This window comes from Nilaparvata lugens, chromosome 3 (genome assembly GCF_014356525.2).
Source record: "Nilaparvata lugens isolate BPH chromosome 3, ASM1435652v1, whole genome shotgun sequence".
Taxonomy (NCBI): domain Eukaryota; kingdom Metazoa; phylum Arthropoda; class Insecta; order Hemiptera; family Delphacidae; genus Nilaparvata; species Nilaparvata lugens.
Window position 1 is genome coordinate 75,186,633 of NC_052506.1, and position 19,976 is coordinate 75,206,608.

The 19,976-nt window shown below is 32.2% G+C and overlaps 2 protein-coding genes across 3 annotated transcripts in view; both read right to left on the reverse strand.

The window, feature by feature from the left end:
• Positions 1 to 11,772, reverse strand: part of LOC111047633 (peroxisomal carnitine O-octanoyltransferase) — a 25,727-nt gene extending 13,955 nt beyond the window's left edge. Inside the window, exons 1-5 of one of the 2 annotated variants that reach the window (XM_039424582.1) lie at positions 9,829 to 10,079; positions 8,029 to 8,283; positions 6,242 to 6,370; positions 5,079 to 5,274; positions 417 to 619 (exon numbers count right to left, since the gene is read on the reverse strand). In XM_039424582.1, coding sequence (XP_039280516.1) covers positions 417 to 619; positions 5,079 to 5,274; positions 6,242 to 6,370; positions 8,029 to 8,283 — 783 coding nt within the window. In that variant the 5' untranslated portion in view covers positions 9,829 to 10,079. Of the gene's footprint in view, positions 1 to 416; positions 620 to 5,078; positions 5,275 to 6,241; positions 6,371 to 8,028; positions 8,284 to 9,828; positions 10,080 to 11,580 lie in introns of those variants that run through there. The other variant, XM_039424583.1, reaches the window with a different exon arrangement.
• Positions 11,773 to 12,533: 761 nt separating this feature from the next.
• Positions 12,534 to 19,976, reverse strand: part of LOC111059553 (integrator complex subunit 5) — a 35,175-nt gene continuing 27,732 nt past the window's right edge. Inside the window, exons 11-13 of the mRNA XM_039424581.1 lie at positions 19,083 to 19,361; positions 17,191 to 17,496; positions 12,534 to 13,194 (exon numbers count right to left, since the gene is read on the reverse strand). Coding sequence (XP_039280515.1) covers positions 12,970 to 13,194; positions 17,191 to 17,496; positions 19,083 to 19,361 — 810 coding nt within the window. The 3' untranslated portion in view covers positions 12,534 to 12,969. The remainder of the gene's footprint in view (positions 13,195 to 17,190; positions 17,497 to 19,082; positions 19,362 to 19,976) is intronic.

Genomic DNA, 19,976 nt, shown 5'->3' on the forward strand with positions numbered 1-19,976 from the left:
CTACTCATAGAATTTTACTCATAATTAATCACTTCATATTCAATGGTAACTGTAGGAAAAATTTAATGTGAAATACGTGCGCAAAGTTCGTTTGCTGCACTCAAGAAACCTTTATTCTGCACTCGCCTACGGCTCGTGCGTGAACGTTTCTTTCAGTGCAGCAAACTGTCACTTTGTGCACTAGTTGCACAAATAACTACTTCAATTGCGATTTTATTACTGTAACTGTTTTATCGTCATTGTTTTGTATTTTTAAAATATATTAAGACCAATTTGACAATATACCTATCAAGTGGGAATATTCCCGGACAATGATGTTATGTAATGAAAATTAATTAAATTAAAAAATTATGTGTTTTAATGAACTAATTGATTAATAGTATGGTATGTTTACAAATACTACTCTACAGCCTTACCTCTGCCCAGGAGGTTCGATTGTCAGAAGTGAGAGCGGCGACATCCTGACCCCTCTCTGTCGCTCCGTGGCGCACAATCTCAGTGAGCAGTTTTTCCCATTCAGCTGTGGTCAGCTGACTGCCGTCCGGATGGAATGGCTCCAACTTGTACAGGTGTCCGTTGTACATGACTACAACGTGCGTGGGGCACGGCCCTTCCGATTCTATAACAACGTAACAAGCATACATTCAAGTATAAATGCACCAACAAGTTGGATAATTTCAAGATAAATCTGCCTTGATAAGTTATGACGTAAATCAGTGATCCAGTCGAATGGATTTCTACTCATTTCTATTCATTCTTTCAATGTTGTGTGTAACATTTCATTACTCATGTAGTTGATTAACAAAAATATATAATATAGATTTAGTGCATGTAAGATTGCTGCAAGCGATGCGGCATCATGGTAATATCATTAATTCATTATAAATAGTATGACAATCAATTATAATTATAATTATATTTCAATCCATGTCCTTACTTTTTCTTAGCTTGTCAAACTTATTTAAATGAATAATTGCATTTAGCATACGGTATGTAAGAGATAGTATTTTTTAGTACCTAATTTAAACTTTCTAGAAAACGAAAGCAAAGTTGGTAATCATGAATTTCTTCATATCTATACCATAGATATGACATACCATAAAAAAACTTCCTCATATCTATTTATGCGAGACCTAAGATATCTAACTCACTTTGAATGCCGGGATTGTCTGTAGATGCGAGTTTTTTTTGACCGAGCGAAGTGAGGTCTAAGATTCAAGTCGACGGTTTGTCATTTCTCTTAATGTTTGAATGTTTATATGTTGCGCATTTACGGCGAAACGCGGTAATAGATTTTCATGAAATTTGACAGGTATGTTCCTTTTTAAATTGCGTCGACGTATATACAAGGTATTTGGAAATTTTGCATTTCAAGGATAATATAGAAGGGAAAAGTAGCCTCCTTCATACGCCAATATTGGAGTAAAAATCAGACTATAGAATCATTCATCATAAATCAGCTGTCTAGTGGACTATAATACTACCCGTTCATAAACATCAAACATCTTGAAAATGTATCAATCCATCACACACTCACATTCCGGGACGACACGTCACGGTACGATAGGGCAAGAAGCTCTATGTTTATTTAGGATTTTTCCTAGACATTTTAAATAAGAATAAGAATGATTTTTATTCCTTTAGTGCATACAAACAATGCTATCGGAAACGTCAAAATATACATTATAAATACATCATAATAAAATAACAGAATAATAGAATAAAAGTTTCATTCCATTCAGGACACAAACAATGCTATTGGAAACCTCTATTTAAGGTTTCCTCCTTAAATGTCAATAAACAATAATATCAAGAATAAAACTGATAAATCTGATAAAACTGATAAATAATATAAATTGATAAATTATTTATTAATTTTTGAGAAAACATAACAACAGGTCAACTGAGCGCGAGGTCTACTGTTCACAGAACTACTAGTTTAGTTATGAGTGGACTGTTCATCGTTTCCTCCCCGCCCCCCTGTTTTTAACGTCCATTTATTCCGTTCTTGCTCATCCTTACTCTCACCCTTCAACTATCTATTACATGGAAAATTATAATTTACAGGATATTTTTCCCCTTTCTCTTTTTAACACAACACACCATTCAGCAAATCAAATTTTCCTACAGATAACTTGAAAAGTGACCATTTCTGCACTGATTGCAGGCCGCAAAGAATCACTTTTCCGCTCTAGTGCGCAAAGTATTACTTTGCGTACTCCAGATTTGCAGCATGACAACGCAAAATAGTTAGTAGGTTATATGGAGCACCAGTGCAGGAAAATCAAAATTAAGTTGGTAACAATGTCTGTGGTTAAATAAGAATCATCAATGGCTACATATTTATGATAAAATCCCAATCTAGAAATCCAAAACAATAATAATGTTTATCTAGATTATAATTAAATAATAACTTCTCATCATTTAATAATAAATAATGTTTCTTTTCTATTGACAGTAATAATTATTTCAACTCAAAGCAATGAGAAATGTAGCAAACACACATTATGAAATTCGAGTTTTGAGGTTAAATAATTACCGTTTGAAATCCATGTAAATAAAATAACATTAGAATATATTACAATAAAATATTTTCTGTTGTCTATGTTATTTTATAAATATTTTTTAGTTTACTTATAGTATTTTTTGGTAATTTGAGTTAACCATAAGTCTAAATATCTGAATCCTGTTTTTAGCTGGATGAAAGGAAGTTAGGTACAATTCTTTCCACTAGGTCGCGCACTTGTCGGTTCAGCCATTTTGCAGCCATCCCAATCAGCTATCAACATTGTTGTTGACTGTGTATTTTGAATGCGAATTTGTTCTATCTGTATTCTTTACCTATTTTTGTATAATTATGAAAATAAGAACTTTTGCTGAGAATTTTCAACTTCAATAAAAATTATTCATGTAATTTTGACAAACTAAATATTTAAAATAAATTATTAAAATTAGAAATTAAAATTGTTTGAATTATTAATTGATGGATTAATAATAAATAAATTTACTTATATTCTTATTATTTGAAATAATATAATCTATAAAAATATTAAATGTTGAAATGAAAATTAATGATAGAATAATTATTAATAAACCAATTAAATAATTCAATAAATGATAAATAAATAAATAAATTGATATTATTATAAATACTAATACTGAATATAAAATATTTAAATATATTCAATTATACATTTTGAATTTTGTCATCATTCATTTTAAATTATATTTTTTTATTTAAAGATTGATTGGTTGATAAATTATTTAGAAATTGAAAATTATTTACATTTGCAAATTAATTGGTTTATTTCAATAATTTAATTAAATAAATTTTCAATTGAATTACTAATCATGAATTTATATATAGATCTGTCAAATTTCTGGATTAAGTCACAGTAAAATCTGGAAATTCAAGATAAGTCACTGATTGATATATAAAGCAAAATCATCACGAAACAAAGTTAACTGCTGGACTAATATGGGGACTGGCCTTCACTGCTGGACTATCTATCAGTCTTTATTTTAAACCATAAACAATTTGTAATAAAAAACTTTTTAAACAAATTTTACATAACATACAGTTATGTAAAGTGAAATTGATACAGTAAAGAGTCTAAATTTAAATTAATTTGTACAAGTTTGTTGTATTGTAAGTTAGTTTGAATATTCTGCAGTATTCTATAATGAATTAGTTGAGAACCAATTTTCAAAATAGATTCCTTAATATTTTAGTTTGTACAACCAGTCCTGGAATTATTGATAAACGTCTATGTAACAATCTTTATATTATGTAACGTTCAAGGAGGATTCACTTTATAAATTGTATGTTTGAATTTAGCCTCAATTTCATTGATTCCCAATCGAGATTAAGTTGATACAACTTTATTATTGGAGTTTGATATATTCTATTTAGTCACGGGTGTATGCAGAAAAAACTGTTCCTGCTACAGTTGTTCCTGTACAATTGAAATAAAAGAGTGTAAAGATATAATGCAATATCATACAAATACACAATATAATATACTGAATTCTTTAGTCAACTTTTCTATTCCATGTTCCCAAATGCCATCATATTGTCAAGAAATTTTTCTCACGCTTACGTTCGGACCCCATTGCCCGTGTAACAAATATTTCCGTATAACAAAGTAATTGATTTGCAAGGTTTTAATGCTTGAACTTCTACAACAGCATGCAATGGCCGTTTTCACACTTACCGATTGTCAGCCGACACTCAGAATTGGCCTCCGATTGGCTGAGAATCAGCTGTTGGTGAGTATTAGCATAGAGAAACAATAGTGTAAGTATACTATCCAATGGTATAGGGCGTTTATGTCGCAACTTTTACTGTTATCTCAAGTCGATTACTATCGATTATTGTAGATTTTTACTGTTTTGGCCGGGTGAGAGTGTATGAACGGCACAATATGAGAGACTACCAGCGTCACACAGTTTTTTGGGAAAGAAATACTTGGACTATCGGCTTGATAACAGTAAAAGTTGCGACATAAACGCCCTATACCATGGGATATCTACTTAAGCTATTGTTTCTCTATGGTATTAGCCAATCGGAGGACAACTATGAGTGTCGGTCGGTAAATGTCGGCCGTCAATCGGAAAGTACACCAAACTTGGTGGCACCAGAAATTCATTGCATGGAAAAACGTGCCGAAATGTTGGGATTCAATTTGGTCTTAGGAGTAGCCGTAGTCGAGTGCATTAGATGCTGGTTTTATAAGCCAGAAACCCGGGTTCGAATCCCAGCCCGTACCAGGTGTTTTTCTCGGGCCACTCCCGTGTTTCGGATGGGCACGTCAAGCCGACAGTCTCGGCTGCCTAAAAAGCAGACGTTAGGTCATGTCAGAAGCCCTGGAATTGATCAGTTGAGACCTGAAAACTCTGACTCATTGATCTCTGAGATCAATGTTAATCCATGAGCACCACATACTTAAAAGTAGGTGATCAGATAAATCAGTATGATTGATCCCGGTGAAAACTACCTTTTTAAATAAATACACCTGATATTGCAATTCGCCTATACATCAATATTTTCATTTGTATTTAACGAACTGATAACTGACCAGTTTTGAAATGTGTATGCATTTCGTCGATGAATTGTCCAGGTATTTGACAGGTGTTGAACAGCCGACGATACTGGTTCATGTTGAATCGTTTCTTGGCGCCAGTCCGACGGCTGACTGTCATGGCAGGGCGGTAACGCTCGCTTCGCATCAGCACAAAAAGACTCACCAGATGGTAGCAGTATCGGGAGGCGTACTGCCAATGTCACATACAAATTGCCAATCAATAATCCAGTCATATGAACAGCACATTTGAAAGATTATGAAATATTTCAATAAAATTCTTAAACATAAATTTTTCAATCTTGTTTTGTTATTAGTAAGTATTTCAAGGGCATAAATGAAACTCAACAAAATCAGCATAAGAATTATGCTAAACCTTAATAAAACTGACTGTAAAAATAGCTTTCTCAGACCTTGGAATCTTAACAATGTACACTACATGATGTCATAGTCTTCTTCTTCAAAAAATGCAGGCTCAAACTTGAGAAATAATTCACACAAAATTATAATACAAGATTTGGTCATACAGAAAGACAGAGATTAGATCTTTTTGAGAAAAAAACTCGTCTACAGAAGTAAGAAATATTTTGTGAAGCTGCCAACCAGATTGTAAGCATTAGAAGATCCAAAAATCTTTGCAAAGAATTTGAATAAGTAATATCTGTTGAACCTGTCTCTTTATTCCTTACAAGAGTTTTAACTACCACACCGGTAATTTTTAACTTGCAACTAAACTAGGTAGCACTTTATGTTTTAGTCTTCTCATATAAATAGGCTAGCATAGCGTTATGTATTATGTAATAAGTAGATATCCCATGGTATAGGGCGGCGGTTATGTTGCAACTTTTACTGTTATCCCAAGCTGATAGTTCACGTAGTTCTTTCCTATGCAGCTGTGTGACGCTGGTAGTCTCTCAAATTGTGCCGTTCATACACTATCGCCCCAACAAAACAGTAAAAATTGACAATAATCAACAGTAATCGGCTTGAGATAACAGTAAAAGTTGCGACATAAATTCCCTATACCATGGGATATCTACTTACGCTATTGTTTCTCTATGGTATTATTGAAAATTGACACTATTCAAATGTACTTGTACATATTTTGATAAATACAAATTTATTCTATTCATTTTATATGAAATCAGTAGGGCACTTACAAGTACTTGTTTCCCAGGGCCGAAAGTCCAACCAAGTTCTAATGTTGGTGATGAGCCAGACATGCTCCAATCGGGCAGTAATGGCTGACGATTACTCAAATAAACATAGTTTTCCCACCACTCTTCTAGCTAGAATTGAAAATAAGAACAACTTAACACTGAAAATCGATAATGTAAAGTCTTGATCACCATAATAAAGAAATGATCACTCATCAAAGAAAGGAACATGATAGAATCCGTAATCATAGAAACATAGATAGTATTTCTAAAAGTTAAGACAAGTTTTATAACACGAAATGGAAAATGATAACAGGAATTATTTCTGTTAAGACAGTGTAACTTTGGCCTATGTTTGCATATTTTTATACTTTTTTTTTTATTTTTAAACTTGAGCTTCTAGATAAGATTAAGTTATACATATATTATGTAAATGTATGTATTTCCTAAATTGCCTTTATTAAAAGTGTGTTTCCATATAAAAACTAAGTTTTTCATTTTTTTTAATTAAGATTTTGAAACCTCTTTTATAGCGTCATTAAATAATTTGTGGTCCCTTGAATGACGTTATAACCAAATTCCACTGCATTGATTTAATATTTTTTTAGCTATAGTGGCATTTAGATAACAGTAGAAAGCAACTAATTCAACATACTTTCTCCACAGAAGAATCAATATTTGTTAACGAAATGTTTTCAAGCATTTTAATATGTTTAATATTGTCATGCTTCAATTTTTATGTATTATATGGGTTTCATATCTTCAAAATTTCGTGATATATAATAGGCATAAAATATGCAGAGGCCGATACATATTTTCCAACCATTATTTACCCATTGGATTGATATAAGTGTTCGTTTACAACCGACATAAGACCATTACAATGTTTGACTTTAGTTCAAAACGCATGTTGCAAACACCTATAGTTCAACTGCTATCTAGCGTATCGATACGGTAAGCTGAGCGTTATTTAGAGCACATTCTTTTGTTCTAAACACAGTTTACTACAACAGTCTATTATAATCTCTTAGCTAATAATACAATAACAATGATAATATGGTTGGAGACTATTTTTTCAAATTTTATCTTTCAGAGAACAAAGCAAGTCGAATAAATACAGCATTCTAAACCAGCTATCAGCTATTTATTACTCAATAAAGAGATTAGATTTTATTGCAATATTTCATTTTTATTCAATATTTTCAGTAATGATTATTACTGTAGTTAGTTCTCAAATCAACACTAATCCGAAATTGATGCCATCAAATCTATATAGTAGGAGATTGTGAATTAAGAAAAAATTACAATAAGTTTAAAACATTATAATTAAATGGGAAAGAACAACAAAGTTTTGCTCCCCTTCAACTATAAACTTGCATTCAAGCGCGGATCAAGGACATTGACTGGGGGGCGAATGAGGGAGTTTAGGAGGCACCCCTCCAAGTATAGAGCCCATCCGGAGAAGCGTTCAAGAGCTTTATTTTTCAAGATTAAGGTAGTGGGGTTTAGAAAACTTTTTACTGAAAACCTTTTCCAAAGTTGTTCGAATTGTTATCAAGTTACTATGAAACAAATTTCCAAGGAAAGTTTCAATCGTTTTAACTTTTTGAGATAATATGTTGAGTGCTCAAAGTTGAAATCTTTGGGGTGAGTCGTTGAAAAATGAATAGAAAATAAATTCATGACGTCTTTAGGGTACTTTCTCCAAGATATTGTTTATCGAATGTTTAGCGATCGCCCCTCTAGGATTCGCGCCTGCTTGAATTTTCTAGAGGAAAAAATGCAATTACCCAATTCCTTTCATCGGCAGCCTTGCTTTGGAGTTTAGCATGAAGATCTTTTCCAATTCCATTTTCAAACTCCTGAACAATTTCAACAGTCTTTTTATACTCCTCATCGGTAGAAATAGCTTTCACTGAATCCAAGTAGCGTGATAATGTGTGTGACAGAGACGGTAGAGGTAGGCTGGGTAAGGTCTTGTCATATTCGAAAGTTCGCTCCTTGCTTTTCGGTGGAAGAACATAGAAAGCGTCAACCATAGACATCTGAAACATGATTTGAGCTTTTCAACTAGATATTATTAAAAATTGATAACTACCGTACTCAACAAAAATATTTAGTTTTTTTAAATACTTTATTATACCTACTGCCATAGAGTGCATGTTGTAATTATACATTACATGCATGCAAAAACGAATTAAAATCGGGGGCACAACTGTCATGAAGTGTTCCGATCCCACTCCGATCCGATCACGGATGGTAATAGAATAAAATGGTGCATGCCACACATGTCCATCAAGTGACCTGTCATGCCGACACACGACACCCCTCCACCTCACATAAATATTGGACATGAGTAGGATTGCATGAGAGGTATGAACCAATAAGGTCATAATGGAGAATTCATCACGGTTTCTGAAGAATTGCGCGATGGATATGAAGTCTGCAGGATCTCTAATAATAACAAATCGACTTGACATGAACGGATAGAATTATTTTAGCATTTAAGATTAGGTTAGGATAGACATTTGAGATTAAAAACCCTCTTTTTAAAATTTGTGCTTCAACATAGAAAATAGGATAGATAAGTAACAAGTAAGTAGGTAAGATAGTTTTATTAAAATTTAAAACTACTGCAGTTAATTCGCAGAAAATCAAAGTTCGGCTTAGTCTCTTTTAATCAAAAATATCGGTATCTGATTATTTTAATTGATTGCAGATAAGAGCACCGAAATAGGGTTGAGTCATCTGTGTATAGTAGAGATTTATCTAGGATTTCTTGGGAAGATTATTGATGACATCTATTAACAAAAGGACCCATCGGAGACAGAAATAAACTAATTGAAATAATTTAATCTATTCACAAAAATCACGTTGGAAATGTTGATACATTACTAAATGTTACACATTTCTATTGTAATGTAATGTAATATAATTAGACATTACTATTGAAAGTGTATAGGAGGTCTACACTACACACCTTACTAAAAGATCCAACCTATAGGACATGTTGGCACAACTTATAAGACATTTCAAGGGTACAATGAATATGCTTATAAGTTTCTTTAAGGAAAAATTAGATAATCGCTCAAAAATATATCTTACTTTGAAACCAAAAGTAGTAATGATTTTTTACAAATTTATAATAAAACAGATGACAAAATTAGCTAATGTATAACTCGAATATTATAAAAACTCTTTACACAAAAATATTTATAAAAATAAAATATAATAGAGTTGATGTAGATTGATATTTGTCTGGAAAAGAACTACTGTGGTAATTTACTGTATCAATTAACCATGGAATTTTATGGCGTTTAAAATGCAGTACCTAGTTCAAATTGTTATTGAGGAGCTAGCAGCCCCTATCAGGCTATCAGCAGTAGATGAGAATTATGTTAAGAAATTACAAATATATTAGACAGATTGTTATAAAAATACAAGGCTGCCAATTCAAGATGTTTTTCAAGAAACAAGAACCCTAAATGGGATATAACTCTATTATTTCTGTAAATTAAATTTGAATTCAATCGAAAATAAATTAATACATTTATATTTTAGAGCTAGGTAAAATATTATACTGTACTTACATTTTTGTGATCGATAAGCTAAGCTCAGTTTATTATTATCATACAGCTAACGATTGTGACAGATTTATGGAGCTCTTAATAATATTATTAAACCTTAGCAAAAGACCAATTTGTAGGTTAGAGAAACTAATTACAAAAATTAAAGATTGATTAGCAGAAAAACACCCTGCTAAATAAAATAGAAAGAAATTTAATTTCAAATTGAAAATAGCAAACTCATAACCAACCAGCAAAACAGGTTAGATGCATGTACCAACTTAAAAGACAAAATGTTTCCAAAACGGAAAAGTTGAATAATAATAATATTATTATTGATAATTTGGAAATTGAAAAATATTGTTGACAATCCTAAAAAACTAAAACTCTAAATTCGTATCGCAAACTAAATGTCTCTCAAAATTAAAAAAAAAACACGAGGATTTAAAACTTTTTAGTATCAATTTTGTGAATAAATGTGGAGTTGTAGACAGCCTTGTTTCTAAAACAAGCGGGATTTTCAAATTTGATTTCAATTAAAAATAGAAAAAAAATGTCATTTATGCTAGTACTACTAGCTTGCCCGGCGAGCTTCGTACCGCCAAAAAGTCAGTGTATTTCATGTCACACTTGACTTTATTAGGTGAATCATGAAATTTATCTGACAATAAATATTTTCATTTAGGCCTAGTACTTCTCAATATGGACTTCCCATGTGCTTAGCCATGCAGCATTTATTATTCTGAAAACATATTCTTCTCAATCAATATTGTTATTAATATCTATCAGTAAAGTGTTCAATTAGATAGAATACATATAGGTTAAATCAGTGTTTCAAAGATGAATTTGATGCGTTCATAGTTGTTGATTGTCAATATTATGGTCCAGGAAATATGCGATATACGATGAATCACACAGAATTCCATAAATTCTTTCCAAGTTTCCATCATCCATTTTAGGATGAATATAAGGTGAGCTAAATTTAAAAAAAACTGTTCATTTTTCTGTCATTCTCCAGTAAAATGAATGCAATATGAACAACTCTCTTTCATGAGGTGAATAATTTTTTCCCAACATTTACCAGTTTCTCAATGATAGGGGAGTGATAATAATAATCTGTATAGGTCTTCCAAGGAACCATTATATATTATACAGCTGGTACCAATCAACTACACTCCAACTCCAAACTACCGTATTAAACCAATACTCTCGACTTTCCACTGCTTACAATAACTTAACAGAACAGCTCACAGAATATCATCGGAGTTGTGAGCGAGTTCTCATTAGTTAGAACGGTTGCTCACTATATAGTATCATAGAGAAAATATAATATTATCAATTCAAATATTCTTAAATATTATACATATATAAAAAAAAAATTCAGAGGGGATGAATCGTTTCTATTTTATTTTGAAACAGGTTTATCGCAGCACGCGCAGTTCTGTTCTTTACCGGTTACACGGTATTAAAGTTGAATGACAGTAGTATTAGTGTTACAGTAGTTCAATTATCTCAATTTCTAATATAGTTATTAAATAATTGAATAGACTTAAAACGTTGTCAAAAATCCACTTTTATTAAAATATTAATTTAAGTCTAATCAATTATGGAAAAGTTCCACAACATCAACATTCACGCTACATAGTTATTAAAGTTGAGGGAAGAGAATTCAACAAGAATGAATTTGAGGCCATCAACAAAAGTATTTAAGAATGAGGTTCGAAAGAAAAGTTCATATTAAGTCAATAAAATTGTCATATTAAGTGAACCACCAACCTGAAAAGTGAATAAATCTGAGAGTGAAGTGCAGAGATTAGATCAAGCTTTCACCTTCACCCACATTCGATGTAAGCCACAGAAAAAAGTGCCTAATATTTTACAAACTCAAGAAAACTTTTTGTTTTCAATTGTACCTCAATCAACATATTAGTGACAAAGCTATTAAGTTAGATCATAGCTGGGAATGTCAAAAGGTGAAAACTATTGTTCTATACTAAATTATGCAGATGAAGAGAAATTAAAATTCATGCGCTCTTGGAATAATTCAATGTTCAATTTGAAAAAAGAATGAGTTCTTTAGGGTTAAGGGATTCTATTGACTTTAGAGTAGATATATACCATATTAAAGTCTTCATCTTGGAAAATAGAATTGAATTGCAATAACCTAAACGAATTATCAAATAAAACAACAATCAACCAAGAATTGATAATCCCAAAATAACTAAGAATGAAGCACAGAACGCTCTTGTAAAAGTATCGTAACAAGCTTCAACAATTCCATTTGAGCCGTCGATTTAATTTAAAAAAATGGGTTGAATTAATTTGATTGATGATCAATATTTAAAATAAAGCATGTAATAATATTCTCTTCAAGTGAGCATAGTGATGTTATTGAAACTGTGAAATAAATATTTTTCAGTAGTAGATAGACTGATCTACGAACACAATCTTCTAGTATTTATAGAGGCTGATCTTTTCCGGATATCGTAAATCGAAAATTATATATTTGATACCAACAGTAGTTGGTATAATACGTCTATAAAATTCGATAAAACAGTGTATAAATGCAGATTTGCATTTTCAATTGGTATCGCGAGAACCAGTTCTTACCCAACAAACTTGCATTGGTACATATCACTTACATACCAATTGACCTGCAAAATAACTTTTTTCCAAAAACTGTTCACAATCAAAAATTGATGGGGTATGAGTATGGAAATAAACTTGAATGTCAAAATATGAGTTTTTTATAATTATATTTTTACAAATTTATTGTAAAAATCCTCCTTCGTCATATACAAACTGTATTGTAATAGTGTGTCACAAGCATCAACAATTCCATATGAGGCCTCGAAATCAATGAATAAATTACAAATTGTAGCAGTGAAAGGAACATCTAACTAAAATTGATTAAAATAATTGTGTACAGTATATACAGTATAATCTTTATAAAATAAAACAAATACAGTAATAATTGATGAATTATCGTCTTAATATCAAGCTCAATTATTCAAATTTACAAAGATTCTTAATTTAAACTTGATACAAGAATAAATTTTTACTTAATAAAAAAACTCGTTCCTTGCATATCAAATCTTTCAGGTTTAACAAAAGTGTGGAGTTCAAGAATGTACTATGTTCGTGAATGGTGCATTTGTTTCAGAGCTAGGAATCATTAGTTGAATTGAGGAAAAGGAGCGAATATAGAGGTCCAAAGACCCCGATATTTTTCTGCATAATAATGCGGAGGGTTTCGGTGTACTGCTTGGCGGGGCGGGCCAGAGCCGGGTCGCGCCACATCACTCCACTGGCGTCGCGTGCGAACAGGGCCGGCGAAGGCACGTGGTCACGCATGTAGTTCCACACGCAGTCACGCAGTACCGACACCACCTAGAATCACAACACCATTTATTTTGCAGTTTGATCGAACTGAAATGCCATACAAAATATGATAATGATAGATTCTCAACTGAAACTTGTTTGAAAAGTGGAAGCCCTAAACATATATTATGTTTCCAAGTGGAGATAACTTGAAATGGCATGATTTTCCCCACCTAACACCACTAGCCTCTCTCCCTTATTTCACATGTGGCTCTTCAGTGATTGTTAGAAACTAGGAAGCCCCTGGCACACCTGGTATATGTTGCTATTTCAATTTCAATTTATTTATTCACACACACACACACACATACACACACACATAAGATACATCAATATGAAATAAAAATTAATTACATCAATAAAAAAGCATTACAGTATAAAATAAATAACATAAATATGAGAACACATTACATTATTAGAAGGCAATTTATACATGTTATGTGGTGAAGAAGGGTAGAGGATCAAAAGTTCTTCCAACTATGGCTATCCATGTCATAGGAAGGCTTTTGATCCTTGGAATTTTTTGGAAAGGATTGGGAAAGGGATGTGATAGAGCACAAGTAGGGGAAGTGAGCGCACTAATCAGAAAAGTTCTCTGTTAACTTATTATAGTTCTCAAAGGTAGAAGTAGTTAATTTTGATCCAAGCATTGATATCGTTTTTACTTTTTTGTTATCTTGGCACAGCTAATAATTTGTTCAGGAATTTTATTTATAATTTTAGTGCTTAAATATATGAGTTGTCTTCTAATATGTTCAATGTTAGTATGATAGATTAGGTACTTATTTGTGGTGGGTCTTAAATTTTATTGATTATTGATAGTATTATTAGTGCAAATGAAATTATTTTTATATTTAAATATATACTTCACTACATTCATCACATACAACTGTCTAACTGTCAACACGTTAAACTCTTCAAAAGTCAGGTTGGTTGGGAAAAGTCTAGGCTTATTTAAGATTGTTTTAATGATTGATTATTGAATTATGAAAAGCTCTTCCAAGTGGGAATTATAACAGCCCCCCATACTGAAATACCATACTGAATTATGGACTGTACCAGTGCAAAGTATACCATTTTAAGATGACTTGAGTTTAGAATTTTTTTTTGCTTCGTAGAATTTATAAGAAAGATATCTGATTCTTTTGCATAAAAATTTGATATGGATGTCCCACTTCAAATATTCATCTATTATGACGCCTAGATATTTTGTGCTTGTTACCCTTTTTATTATGGGACAAATGCAGTTATTGAAGTTCATGTTGCAGTTTGAATGTAGTCTCAGATTCATATTTTCGTCGGGTTTACCAGTTGTATTGAGTGCAAAGGTGATGTAATTGGTTTTATCAATGTTCAAGCTCAAAGTGTTTTTGTCTAACCATTTTTTAATGAGAAAACAATTCTGTTCTGCAATTTCATGAGCCTCGATCCACGATTTTCCATAGAAAACAGCTGCAGTGTCATCTGCGAATGATATAGTTGTTGAGTTTTTTAGTTTCAGGCTCAGTAATACTTGATACCTCCAAGTATTAGAGGTATCAGTACAGTATTCTCTTTAAGGAAAAGTTTTCATGGTGCATTAATGGAAGGCCATTAATGGAAATTAAAGTTATCAACAGTATTTGCCCTACTATATACACATTTTTAGTTTGTTTAATTTTATTGTTATTTGTTTTTTATGGCAAATAAATGAATTTGAATTTTATCTGTTAGTGTGTACTACATTCTAATGGGATAAAGTAGCGTTTACATTAGTCAAGTTCCCTTGGATTCTACTTTTTTAACGTTTGATTTAAATGGGCGATTTTGAAAACTGAAGTAGTTTACTTGAATTCGAGTTCCATACCCTCAAAAGTATATAATTATTTAGTAAAAAGTCTAATTAAACTCAAAGTTTTCTACTTACTTTTCATACTTGATTGGAGAATTTGAATTTTTTGAATTTGGAGATACTATATTTGTATTGTATCTTATGTGTGTAAATGAATGAATAAATTGAATTTGAAAAAATAATTTAGTTGTTTTTATACATTCAACATTGACTGACAATTGACAATACTGTTTTTATCGCATTTATAGGTTGAATTGTATCTTCAAGATTCAAGTTGAATCCAAAAGTCAAACTTGTTCAATATCTACTTGAATTAACAAACCTTAAAGAAGGGCCCATATTGGTACAGTGGATTAAAGTTTATTTTCTTGTAAACTTGACTTCTAGTTTGCAAATTACATTTATTTTATACAAACTAAAATTCATGAAAAATTGACTAATGTAAACGCCCCTTGAGGAGAAGAGTAATAGGAGAAACTAATTATTAGATCAGTGTTTTGTGTTGTAGAGAAAGTTTATGTAGTAGATATTCATATTGGATGAAACGACTTGAAAATATGACAAGAGATTGTGACAATTTCAAGTCGTTTTATTCAAAATAAAAAAGTATTTCATTGGAGCACAATCCTCCCGCTTTATTTTGCACCGCTGTTCTTGATTTAGTATATTTTGATTTGTTTCTAGTTTTTTTGCATTTGCATATTTGTATTGTATCTTGTTTGTGTAAATAAATGAATAAAATTTATGAATGAATGAATGTATGAATGAAATGTCTGTAATGAATGAATGAATAAATTGAATTTGAAAAAGTTATCAACTACCCATTCTTTATTTTATCACAAGTAGTTTGATAGAACTAAAGGGTAGGCCTACTTGATAACTTAATTGTGTTTCAATAATTTCAGTAGCCCTAAAAACATCACCTTAGCCCTTAATTTCAGAAGCCTTTAGTCATTCTATATAAAAAAACTTCCTTCATTTAGGCTGTTCGGTACAATTTTCTTATTCAAATTGAATATTTTTTTTCAATATAATTGTTAAGATCATTCATTATAAGAGTGAGAAAAAGTGGCAACTGAAATTTTCAAGTGGTCCAATAAGCGAGTTATGGGTTGTTGAAGTGCTAATTTTCCAGATTCCGTTTTCTTTCCAGATCATAAACGGTTTTGACTATATTAACAGAACTTCTCTTAAAAACTAAAAAATGTATCTTTCCAAACTAAAACATTTTATTCCCCATACCGTTCACAAATAAAAAAGTAACATTTTTTGTAAATTCGATAACTTGTTTATTCTGGCATAAATCTCGAAAAAACGCGTATTAGAACAAAGCCAATGATGCACTGAATTTATTAAAAAATTCAAATGGAAAATTCAAAAACGTTTATGATCTGGAAAGAAAACGGAGTTAGCACTTTCAACAGCCCATAACTCGCTTATTGGACCACTTGAAAATTTCAGTTGCCACTTTTTCACACTCTTATAGTGATCTTAACAATTATATTGAAAAAGATTATCCAATTAAACAATTATCCAATTAATTATTGTGCGTATACTTTGTATTTTGTATCTTTATGTTTTTCCCGTGGAATTGCTTTATGTGAAATGATTTCATCATTCATCATCATACCCCTTATAGAGTTAGAGGTAAATTTCATATGATACATTTGGTAGTCAGTGTATTTTAAGAATTGTATATCCTATTATAATAGCTCATTTATGTGAAGTTTGTTTCTTCTAATTTATGCCATTCTAGCAGTATATTTGTAATATTTAGAGACCAGTCGGTCGCATCAAATTAACCATCTACGTAGTTCTTAGCTCTAGTTTTAAGATTTATGCATACCACCCCACAAAGGCTAGGCATCGGGGCGTTTCTTGTTTTATTCATTCTTATAAAAGAATCTTATCATTTTGTTACATCATTATTACTGTACATGTCTATGTTTAGATGATAAGAAACAGATTTTTCCTGTTATTGTACTACTTTTTGGATGAATAAAATCTTTTTCATTTCATTTCAATTTAAATAAAAAAAAAGTGTACCGAATAGCCTTAACCCTTGAATTCAGTAGCCCTTAATTTCAGTAGCCCTTAGACATTCTATCTAAAAAGAAAAGTGAATATTAGAAAAGTATTTTAGTATGTACTTTGTTAGTGTGTTCTGAACGAACCTGGAAAGGCGGTAGATGTGGTACGATGTCGGCGAGCGAGGAGAGCGGGGGTGGCAGCAGTTGGCCGAGCGCCATGACCTGGAGGAGGGAGGTGGTGGTGCTGATGAGAACTGGGTCCTGGCCGGGCGCCTGTCGCTGTTGGCCGGCCGTCGACCACTGGCCAATCAGGGTGGCCGCCACGGCTCGCAGCAGCACCGAACAGTAGCACAGCGCCGGCCGGTGGCTGGCTATCAGTCGCAACACCCACCACAGCAGCGGCACCGCGCCGAACAGTCGTCTAATGCACAGGTCTCGCTCCACCGTCACCTAACACATTCAAGTCACACATTAGTGAACACACTCAATGCATAAAGTTTGAATTGGAGTAGTTCTATTAGGAGGATAACCTAAGGTTTACTATCAATCTATACAAATTTAAAATTGTTTGTTTTATTATTATCTATATTCTCAGATTGTGATTTGGTGTAGAAAATTGAAATGGACATAACCTATGTATAATATTTGGACAATTTGAAACTAAATTAGGAAATTGAAAAAGTTTTGGGCAATAGCCTGTTTTTTATTTTCCGATCATTGTATTGTTTGTGTTAACCTAATAAACAAGTAAATAAATAAATAAACATAGTGGATAACATACTGTTCATTAGTGAACAGTCTCAATGTTCAAAGTTTAAAATACAGTGAAACTATCAGCGTCAAAACATAGTGGAGTGGCAAAATTAGCTCAAACTTGAGAGCTTGAAAATAATGTATGTATTTAAATGGATCAAAACCCATAGTGGAGCAGTAGGCCTATCTACTATATTTTGTCCCATTAAAATAGATGCATTATTTTCAATATTCCCAAGCTTAAAGCTACATTCGCCGCTCTCTATGTTTTGACCATATATTTATTTATTTTATAAATTTTCACATTACATCACAACTGACTATTACTCTGAATAATACTATATTTATAATGGAAAATAATAAAAAACAAAATCAAACAGGAATTGCTCTTTTATGTTAAAAACCATGTCTGTTATTAATATTAATGGGACTTATATCAGCAAATACGCCATCGAAGAGGTTAAGAAGAGATACAATAGACATTATTTAAAAAAAAAAAAACATGAAACAAGTTTATTGTCTATCTATACATGCCTATTACAGTTTTTATAAATATATTTTTAATGCATGTTGGTGTAGTGAGATTCACCTTAAACTGTAGGCATTTCTTACATTTATAATCTACAATAGATCAGTCTTATAGGAGGCTAATATTGCAGTCCTTTCTATCTAATGACTGAAGTCTATCACAGCATAAAATTCTAATTGTGCCCGCGTTATCGGATTTGTACGTTTAACTGTCGGTCTCAGTTAACGTGCAGGATTCGTGAGTCCCACTGACGGTTTGATGATATAGTATTCAGACTACGTAAGATCTTCACGTAAGGGACTGCCCACTAACTAAAAGCAATACAAATATTATATTATTTATTTTTATTACAAATACAAACAGTTTAAGTCTGGAGATTAAGTCTGAAATTTTCAGATAGAGTTGAAATGAAAAGTTGTTTTTTAGCATATGTTCAAAAGTGGAGGAGACCATGTCCTTGAAGCTATTACGAGTAAAATTTGACCCATTTCAAGGAAATTATCAACTATACTTTTTAAACAATGATTTATTGAAAGAATACATATTGATAACGAGGATTATGACTAGTTTCCACGATTCCTGTACAGGTAATCATTCAAGTTACTGATGGCAGGTTACCAGAAGAATGTAACTTGAACCAGAGTAACTACAATCTTGAAAACCAGTACAAACTACATAGCTAAAATATAATTTTCGTGGATTTTACAAATATTAATACGGCTGTAGAATGATAGATGAAGTATGAAAGTGCTACCTTGCAGAAATCTTCTTCGGGCCATGGCAGGCCATTGTACATGACGTCGGGTGAGATGAGTTCGACCAAGAGCAGTGCAAGTGATATGACAGCGTCCAGCGATTCCTGGGTGTTCTCGACCAGACAGCAGGACCTCAGCATGGCGATGAGGCTCTGCGTGTTGACCGCAATCTGGTGCTCACTGATCTCGGGCACGGTCGGCTCGTTACGCAGGCCGCATCCTATTATACCAGCGTGGAATACCGACGAATGACGGTGCGCTATCAGACTACTTGTACCCTGCAAACAAATCAAATTTATCAATGTTATATATCAATGTTAAATCAAAATCTTTATCGCTGGAAACATTCAGCAATGTTAGAACAACTTCAGTGTTGACAGACCAATTACAACAATAGACAAAATACAAACTAAAGTAAGAACATGTACGAGGGTTTTCATAAGAATGTTGATTAACGTTTTAAAAATGCACCACTAATTCGTGGAAATGTGACATCTTGTGCCGATTGAATTAAAAAACGAAAATAAAAATTAAAATCTTCATCTCTGGAATCCATCTGGACGAACGTCATATTATCAGAGCAATTATTGAAACTATGTATTCAAATACAAGCTGAAGTAGAAAACGGTACAAAAGTTTTCATACTGGAAACTTCAAATGAGTATACCATAACATGATTTGAAGAAATACAGGAAAATCATAATGCAATGGAACTGTTGTTTATGGAAGAATGTTGATAAACGTTCGCCAACTAGTGGAAACGTGGCCCCTTGGGCCGATAGCCTTCGTTTTCATTGATATTATCTGTACGTAGTTATCACTCGAGAATCATTCAGAAATGTTGAAAAAAGTAAAAGGTGTTTTCTAAAAAAGGTACTATTTCAATTTTATTC